The 9,849-nt window shown below is 42.4% G+C and overlaps 1 protein-coding gene and 2 long non-coding RNA genes across 3 annotated transcripts; 1 reads left to right on the plus strand and 2 right to left on the minus strand.

Annotated features, from left to right (window-relative positions):
- Nucleotides 1-4,836: 4,836 nt before the first annotated feature.
- LOC113567470 lies at nt 4,837-5,302 on the minus strand. The gene is made up of 2 exons (XR_003409455.1): nt 5,268-5,302; nt 4,837-5,136 (listed from the first exon to the last, which is right to left on the minus strand). It is a non-coding gene; the product is annotated as an uncharacterized LOC113567470 (long non-coding RNA).
- Nucleotides 5,303-5,679: 377 nt separating this feature from the next.
- Nucleotides 5,680-7,003, minus strand: LOC6594265 (endoplasmic reticulum resident protein 44). Its single transcript, XM_002019476.2, has one exon. It carries the CDS (start codon nt 7,001-7,003, stop codon nt 5,768-5,770), a length of 1,236 nt encoding a protein of 411 aa, XP_002019512.1. The 3' UTR covers nt 5,680-5,767.
- Nucleotides 7,004-7,295: 292 nt separating this feature from the next.
- Nucleotides 7,296-8,056, plus strand: LOC113567452. Its single transcript, XR_003409447.1, has 3 exons — nt 7,296-7,550; nt 7,615-7,760; nt 7,812-8,056. It is a non-coding gene; the product is annotated as an uncharacterized LOC113567452 (long non-coding RNA).
- The last annotated feature ends 1,793 nt before the right edge of the window (nt 8,057-9,849 follow it).

A 9,849-nucleotide genomic window follows, 5' to 3' on the forward strand; every position in this document is an offset into this window, starting at 1 on the left:
AGGAGGCGTGGGCGTTATAATGACTAAAAATGAAAGTTCAATGGAGGAAAAATGAAAAAATGACGCCAGAATCATGAATTAAAACATATTCATCAAGAAATCTTGGAGTTTGTTTTCCTTTAGTGAAGTTTCAGTCTTTCGTAAAATAACACCAACAGAACATCAGAAAATTGTTTTCGTAAATTTTGTTCCAATTTAGTTTGCGGTTTTGCCATCTTTTTGTTTCAATATGTCTGATGAGGTGAAGGATGACAATGCCGCAGGTGAAGGGTCACAGCAGATCCCAGCGGAAGCCGAGAAGAAGGAAGAGGCCGCAGCTGATAGAAAGGGAGGCTCCGAAGCTAATATAAAGGTATCCCCCACGGCCGTTAGCAAGGAACCCTCTCAGTCTGGCAGCCGGCAACTCCTAGAAGATTCAAAGCCGCAAACGTCGGAGAAGCAAAATTCAGATAAAGACAAGCAGAAAAATCCCGAGAATAAGCAGAACGAGCCCCATAATGATCGAGACTATTGGGAATTGGGTCGAGGGATCGTATTCTTTTGCTTTGGAAGCTTCGTGGCCTGGATGCTGACTGAATTTTGATGTAAACAAAATTCGATTGCATAATTGTTTTATCAAATAAATTTTGAAGTGACCAAACAAAAATACGAGTATAGATGTGTTTTAATGGAAAGTGTGCTGGGTAACCTTAAAAACTCTATCTTCAAACCATTTCAAAGTGGAATGAGAAAAACATTCGACATCTACATCCCCTCTCAAGTGCATAATTTTCATAATTTTCAAGCAAACGAAAGAGCAAAAAACCAAAGCACACAAAAAATCGGCATCCGTCGCCCATTAGCCCATTGACCAACTTCGATGGCGCATCGTACGCGTAGTAATGAGTTTTTAATACATGTAATATTCAAATTAAAAATCCACAAAAACCCCGCAGAAGGCAGCCAACAAAAACGGAATGCAATTTTTTTACAGCTAATAATCGCACACATATTCATTTCAACCGGCGGCATCCCACAGGCGGAAAAAAGCATATCACTCATACGCAATGTAAACCAAGCTCAAGAGCAAGCCGCACAAAAACCACAAGGCAAGCAAACGCGCTCTTAAAAAAGACGCCGGCACAAAAAAGAGAGACAAAAAGAAAGAGAGGGCATGATAGAGCGAGAGAGAGCAATAGAGTATGTGCGAGTGAGCGAGCAGTGCGGCATTCAGGCGAAGGCGGTGGAATTTTTATTGGAGCACTTGGTTTATTTCTTTTTCTGCTGCTTGCCATTGGATTGGCATTCTTTTTTTGTACGTATTTTTTTTTGTTTTGTTTCCTTTTGACAAGGCATTTTTTATGGGCAGAGACATGTGTCGCTGGCGGGTGGGAATCGGCCATCGCCTGGAGGAAGATTTTTCCCGATTTTCGGCTCGGCTCGGCTCTGTGACAACTGCAACTGTTATTCCCTGGGGGACAAAAGAGCCAGTCGAAATACATGAAATTAAACTGCAGCTCCTGCAGCTTCGCAGCATAGGAAGGCCGTTTATTTCAGTTAATCAATGCAATTGGCCCGCCGTCCACCTGGGCCGCAGAATACCCATAGGTCTGAATGGAGTATGTCAAATATGCTGTAGGCATTGCCCCTACAATGTTGCAGTCTTCTCCATTTTTGAATTACTAGGAAATTGCTTCATTTAGCGCTTTGTTCTGCCATGGCCTGCCGGCGGGAGGTCGGTCGGCCATTGGCTGCCACTGCATATACATGCATGTACATACATACATACATATGTACATAAAATGAAAATTTCCGTTGCAGTTTATCGACTAATTTGATTATGCCAACAATTTGCCACCCACCACTGCAATTAACTATTTTTTATGACTTGTCATTTAGAAGTATATTCGTATTTTTTATGAGCTCTTCGTGCGGGCTTTCATTTACTTGAGTGCCATACAAAATTTCCTTGTTTGCACTGTCATCAATGCCATTTGGTATTTGCATACGAGCAGACATTTGAAGCGATTCGAATGTGATAAGAGCAAGCCATGACTGTGAGTATGGGTATGGTAATCAAATGCGTTTTATTAATTGAATAGATTTATTTTTGACTGCATTTTCTTTCCCCCTTCCCCAACGGCAATAATTCAAACAACATCAAAGAATACTTGCACTAATTTCAGGGAGAAATGCAGTTTTGCGTCCAAATTATTCTTTTCATCATAAATCGAGCACCTTCTCTTTTTTACCGTATCTTATGTGATTATAAGATACATTATTATTAACATTATGATATATGTATATTAGAATGTCATTTTAATACGGCAATAACTTTTTAAAAAGATATATATTTTACTTACGGGCCCTGCCATATCTCGCTGTGGCGCACATTGTGGATAAAAGGGGATTGTTTCGTCGATGGAGAATATTCCCGCGAGTTTGGAACTGATCTCCGACTATGACAATTAGCTCTTCGCAACCTGCGGCTAAAATTGCGTAATTGCGGTGATTGCGGGTGTGTTTTCTGAAAATTTTCTTTCGTAAAAACCTTCTTCCGTCAAATACAAACCACTGCAAACAAATTTGAGCCAAATCGGCCCAGCCGTTCTCAGTTGGTGAATTACGAAATATATTTCATATTTAAATGAAATACATCTGTATATTTTCCGTATTTAGATCAAAATATTTTAATTTTTAAGTTAAAATGTAAGTGATAACTCTTGCGTTTTAATATTTACTCTCTCGGCTGCATATCTACATATATAATAGCATTAATATTAAAATCGAAGTCTGACTATTTGGGGTTCAGGGATTTTCACTGTACTCTTCTATACTTCTATATTTTTCTTTACTTTTTTGATTCAACAAATGTGGTAATTCCTTGTTTTTTGTGAAAATAATTATATTTTTTATCGCCAACTCTGTGTGTGAGTCAAAAATGTTCAATTTTTAAAGTTAATCAGTGATACATATCTTCTGTTAAAATGTTTGGAAATGCTTGGCGGTCAAAGAAATAATATATTTAACATTTATTTGTGCTTTATTAGGACCATATATCTGGAAATTCGTTCTCCAAAAAGCAATTACTCGACTCAAACAAGCACGTGAACACCAAAATATCCATTTAAATTCAAAATGTATCAGTTGCAACCGCAATGCCATGCAAAATCCTACTCCAGTTGCATGATGAGATATATATTTCTCGCCTCAAACCGCTGCCAGACAGATAAGTGATGCTGCTGCAGATGCCATGGCGGTTGCAGATGCTACTGTGCGGCGCCATGGACTTCATTGCCTCCGAGCGAAATGTCAAAATGCCAGCCGTAGTGAAGCCAAAGCCAAAGCCATAGCCAGGCCGAGAGCAGCCGTCATGGTTGGTCATGGACGCCAAATGGTTGACAGACAGTCCAGACGAAGCGGCAGAAGCGGCAATGGCGCAGGGGCAGGCTATAGGGCTGGGTCCCGTCCCGCACTGAAATGAGTGGAGTGTGGGACGCGAGGGGCAACTGCATTGAAGGTCCGAAACCGGACTCCGCCTTTTGTTGTATGCGCGCATGGCGCATTGAGGCGCTTTCCCCTGATTGGCCAAAACGGGGTAAAGGCAGCCAAAGAGTGAGACGGTTATGGTGTATGGCTGCGCTACCCCAAAGTGGGAGCGAGAGACAGACGTTTCAATGGAGGCTCGAGCGAGACTGCATAAGAGCTTTTGTTGGTGCGAGTGAGCAAGCCTCTGGCCTTAAGAGAGCGCGCCTTGTGGCAGGCAGGCCTCTCTCTCTTAGCCAGGCGGCTGGCCCTTGCAACACGTGTTGGCGTGTTGGCCTGCGTGCAAAATAACTGAGTTTTTGCGCCTCCACTGGCTGCCGATGCCTCTGCCTCTGACTCCGGCTCTGCTGCTGTTCATCCGTCGCGTATTTTGTTAATTTAATTAAACAAAAACGTTTTGTTTGTGTTTTTTATTTGTTGCACGTTGGACGAGCAAACGGTTTTTGCTTTTTTGCCATCGAGCAGCACAAAATGAAATTGGAATCCCGCTCGTGCACAACTTTGAATATGTTGAGCTCTCTCAAATGGTTGTTGTCGTTGTCGATTGTTCGTCTGTCCAAATGTCGTTCTGCTCTGACATTTGAGCTTTTTGCGGCATCTTGTTGGCCCCTCTACCCCTCTAGTACCGCTCTTCTGCAGTGCAAGCCGTACTTGTCATTTAATGACTTGCGCCGTTAAATTTTAATTGAAATATCACACATTTAGAGGCTGGAAATTGCAGATTGTGGATGTGCTTGTGTTGCGGAAGAGACATGGTGTCTGCTTTTGGGATATAGGAAATGGGCAGAACAATCTATAAAACTAGGTTAATACGAGTACCCTTAAAAAACCAGTGAAATTTTCCATCCAAATTATAAACGGAAGTTTTCTTCACTCTAATTTAGAACAACGATCCATTAAAACTGAGAAAGTTTTCCGAAAAACTTCCGCACGTGACTTCCTCCGCGGCAGCAATTGTCGATCTGCACTGATGAGCATCACCATCACAGCATCCAGCATCCATTGAAGACCTCTCCAACTAGAGATCTTGGCACCCAACCATCCCATCCGAAAACCCGCTCTCCCTCTGACAGCCTCAGAAGTTAACGATTGAAGCGGTAATTGGAGACCCAGACAGTCCGTCGAGGCGTAGGCGATTAAAAGACGATTATTTCAATTGTGCAGAAGATGGGTGCACAGAAATAATGATGGTAGAAGGCACTGGATGGATGCTGGATGGATGGATGGAAGATGCTCCTCCTCAGGATAGAGACAGAGAGAAAGAGAGAGAGAGAGACAGCACCTGTCAACGAAATCGGCTTAGCTGTTATGTTAATGCTCCAAAAACGTTGACATTTATTGGCAGTTATTTATGGCGGACACTTCTCGCGCGGACAGAGAGCTTGCTCGCTCTGTTGTGGCGCACCTTTTTGGAGTCTTGCCATTTTGGTGGCTGCGCATTGCCCGACTATGGAAAATTCTATAATTGTGCAGGTGACAACGCGACTGGCACGCGCTCCTGACGCTGATTAGAGCTGCAGCTGCACGCTGCAGAGCGACTTGCATTGACTCGACTCCAGTCTTCAGTCTTCAGTCTTCAGTCTCCAGTCGCTTCGAGTCACGCACGTTTGTCTACATATATAAGACCATAAAAATATTATTAATTATGACAATATTGGAGTAAAAGTGTTTGGTCTGCGGCAATGCCATAAGAGGAGTGGTGCGGAATGGTGCACTCCCTCGAGGATTTGCCAGAAACATACCAAAGATATCCAAGAATACAGTGGAATACAGAACGGTACTAATTATACAACTCATTTTTCCACAAAATTAGCTTATTCTCTGATATTCGAGCATTGCCTTAATGCATTGCAACGCACTGCATTTGAGATTTCAGTCTAAAATGCTTGACTAATGAGTTTATTAGCATTTATATGGTTCGATCCGTCTGCCAGAGGCAGGAATATTCAAATGGAATGACCATTCCACTCCCATTCTGGACTGCCTCTGCTTTGGGCTTCCTGGAAATATCGATATCAAGGCACGCGTCGGACTCTCTAGAGTTGGAGCCCGAGAAGCAATGTCCATATCGGATGGGTGTTCGATTTGTCACAGCCGCCAGAAACGGGCATTCGAATGCCGCTCTCTGGCCCCCAGAAAGGAGCTGTTGAAATATTTCACTTCTGTGCCTCAGCTGTTGGGGATCTAGCCTAGGAAATCTTTAATATTCAATGGTTGCGGAAATTAACATTTCTATTTAGAGTTACAACTCATCTCTGGTTCTGTTGAGTAATGTATAGCGATGCGGGGAGGGCAGCAACTGTTTGAACTGCGATTCGGGCACCACTGCTGGAACAGTGTCAGCCTTGCTGGTGTCGTTCTCCCACACCGCTGTGGATGGTTCGGGACCGTAGTGGAGCTGATGGTGCAGCTTCCCATTGAACAGACTGTCGATGAATGCCTGCAGCACGCCCGGCTTGTGGATGTCCTCGTAGCGGGGGAACACATACATGTGGCGGAACGAGTCGATGGCTATAACGGGCAGATCGGCCACAGATTTCCCCAAATGCATGAGCGGGTACTGGAATAGTTGTCCATCGGCAGTCAAATAGTTTACAAGAGACGAATTCGATAATTTGGTCTCCACTACAGTCTTGAACTCCTGCACGTGCTGAAGATTGTTCTTGTCGTAGAATAGCATGACGAAAGGTAGACCCTCCTCGGTGATTTCCTCGGCATTGTTGAAGGTGATTTCCCGCACCAGTTGGATGCACTTGTCATCCGTCCAGGCCATCAGGTCATCAAAGCTACTCAAATTCCCCGAATACTCACTGTAGTACTCTCTGTGGCTAGAAAGAGTGGAGTCGGCGCGAAAGATTATCAGATTCTGTCCATCTGGACGCAGACCCTCCGTCACCTCGCCAAAGCCCGCTAGAAACTGGCATTCCTTCTTCAAAAAGTTCGCCACCTTGCGAAAGTTGTCATACTCCGTGCTATTTTTCTCCATGAAGTAGCCAATGAGCAAGCCGGTGTCGTCATTGATGTCATGCAGCTCTTCGAGTGTGCGGAACTCCTTGATGGGATCGGCGAGTTCCTGTGCCACGAACTGGTAGAACGCCTCCACTGACCTCTGGCCGCGGTACTCACTATTGACAACCATTCCATTGCGTAAAATCTTTAGTGTGGGATACTTAATGATTTCGAATTTGAGGGCCACATTCTCCTCCTTGTCGCAGTTGACCTTGCCTATCGTCACCCGCCCCGACTCCCAGAACGTGTTATTTATCTGTCTGGCTGCCTCCTCGAAGATGGGTGCCAATCGGATACTAAAGGGGCACCAGTCCGTGTAAAAGTTGAGCAGCACCAATTCGGTCGACTCGAGTATTTGATCGATATTGTGCTGGCCCACAGTCACGGAACTACCAGCAATGGGTGCCAGATGGTGGCACCCCAAGATCAGCAGGATAGTCCAACAGCCGGACAGAATTTTAAAGGCCATTTGTACTTGAACAACGATGTTTTCCCAGTGATCGGTAATCGATGGCGAAGTTGCTTAATTGAAACTGTGAAATTTGCATTATGTTCGGCTTTCCAATCCATTCGATACGTCTACGTGGGAGTCGAAGTGCTTAAAGAATTTGATATTGGTTGTTTTCATTGTTCTTCTGGCCATGGTGGACGCTCTAAAAGGAAGAAACACTTTGAAAGAAAAACGAACTTTAATCAATTGGTATACAATTATTATATTACTTAGCCTCCAATCGGGATTGTATGTCTGGAAAATAGTTATCTTACCTTCCTACACATTCTGCCTTAAGAAATGCGTCAACCACTGATAAATTTGAATTAAATATCTCATTGCAAATCCAAACACAAACTCTGTCCAGATACAGGCATAGATGCAGAGATACTCGCAATTGGATGGATGCTAATGATGCGTCATGGTCATGGGACGATGTCTGGAGCTTTCGACGATGAATTTCAGCAGACAATTTGGCAAGCTGTCAACGCCACTCACTGTGCGAATGGTGGGCGTGGCACACAGGGTAGGATATACATATATACATATATATACCTAACCCAAAGAGTAAGGGAATCGACAATCCGAAGCTAATGATTGTCTGAGAGACGTTTGCCAGCAAAGACATCAATCAATCCGAAGCTAAAGTGAAACCACCCCCAAGGGAGGATACGCACTGACTGCCCCACCGCCTTCATCAGATGTGTACAAACGTTCGGCTCTGCTCCTTAAATAAGTAAGAAAACTTATAAACTCATTCGAATCATATTTAAAAATCATCCAACAGCAGCAACAGCTTGACCCGTGCGCGTGTCCATTCATGAATTATTAGTTGGAGCTTATCAAACGTGACCAAAATAGGAACGGAAAAAATATTAATAATAAAAAAAAGGGAAAAACAGTTGGCCTCTGCCAGCTGTTGCTGGGAAGCAATAGCAGGACAACGGACCAGGCCCAAGCAAGTGTGGAAAATCAGCAAAAACCAGGCCAACTTCCCAGAAAAAGCGAGGGGGAACGTTGTGAGTTGCTGCGGAGACCGCAACTCTACATTTACATTTGTATACCCGATACTTAGTCAGTATGGCTCTCCTCCGGCAGACGGCGCTGACATTGAACATTCTAGCCTTAATAGTCTCTGAGATCTGGGGATGTCACAGATCTCGTCCTTTGCAGGGGCGGAAGTGGGTGTGGCGAAATTTCGAAATAAACTTGTCAAGGTTAGATATCACAGGAGTGTGGACACCAAATTTGGTTGCATTAGCTCTTATAGTCTCTGAGATCTAAGAACTCACATTTTGCAATAGGCAAAGCCGAGAGAGAATGAAATTGTTTTCTTGATTCGGGCTATAAAAATTAAACGATCTGGTTTATGCAGTCTAGGAGATGTAGCCTTTCTCTACGATTCTGCGTTTTTGGTTTTCTCGTATTCTCAGACATGGCTCATTTTTATTGTATAATCATTATTTTTGATTCTTATTGTATAATTATTATTTTTGATTTTTATTATTAAATAATTATTATTAAATAATTATTATTCAATAAAAACAAAAAATAATACTTATACCATAAGAATCCAAAATAATAATTAAAATTCCATAAAAATCAAGAATAACAATTATAATAATAATTATACAAAAAAAAAAAATCCATTTTATGGAATAATTATTATTTTGATATTTATTGAATAATTATTATTATAATTGTTATTCTTGATATTTATTGAATAATTCTTATTTTTGATTTTTATTGAAGAATAACAATTATAATAATAATTATACAATAAAAATCAAAAATAATAATTACTCATTAAAAATCAAAAATAATCATTATTCAATAAAAATCAAATATAATAATTATGTAATGTACATATATAATAATTATAATAATAATAATAAGATTTAGGTCTCAATCGACTCGGCTATTGATGCTGATCAAGAATATATATACTTTATGGGGTCGGAAACGATTCCTTCTGGACGTTACACACATCCATTTATACTACAAATCTAATATACCCCTATATTCATTTTGAGTATCGGGTATAAAACTGATAACTGTCGGCGCCCCACCAAGGCTGCCATTTCCATTGTGGAAAAGGAAAAGCTCACATGTGCCGTGCTGTGCCGTGCCATGCTCGTTCTCGTTATTATCTTTTGGCCTGACCACAAGACGTGTCAACTTGTGGTACCATCTCTTCAGCCGACATCAGAGGCACTCCAGTGCCAGATATACATAAATCAACTTTGGGAAAAACTTTGCCTGTGGCCGGCAGCGTCCTCACAACCCAACCCGAAAGTGTTCCTTTTTCGGCTCGGGGAAGCCGCTTATAAATTTTTGAGCAATATTTTCCCTTCTAGAAGAAAGCAGCTTATTGACAAGTCATGTGGGAGATATAACTAGTGCATCTTCAGCTCTCAGTTGTGGTCAAACGGAGGGTGTCTTTAAAGAGAAACCTTTAAGCCCTTATTCCCCCACTCCTTTCTACCTTCCAAGTTGTTGGGTGTTTCGGGCCATGACTGCCACAAGGCAAGGTGACGTAATTATAGATGTACTTGTACTGGTAGTTCTGCTGGAGTCGAGCCCACACTCAAAATGCAACGCACACAGGACAAAGCAACCCCCAAACATGCAGCGGATGGCTAAGAAACTAACAAACCAACAATGAAAGAAGGGAACTGGTAAATGGTAAATGGTATATGCTAAATGGTGAATGGGAAAACAAAGTCAAGGTACTGCAAAAGGGTTGGCACGACCCACAAAAAACATAGTAGCCAAGTGGGCGTAAACCGACGCGCGGTTTCCCCCATAATTGTGGAGGGTCTGAG

Source organism: Drosophila persimilis, unplaced genomic scaffold, assembly GCF_003286085.1.
Source record: "Drosophila persimilis strain 14011-0111.01,24,50 unplaced genomic scaffold, DperRS2 tig00000000-arrow-pilon, whole genome shotgun sequence".
In the NCBI taxonomy this organism is placed as follows: domain Eukaryota; kingdom Metazoa; phylum Arthropoda; class Insecta; order Diptera; family Drosophilidae; genus Drosophila; species Drosophila persimilis.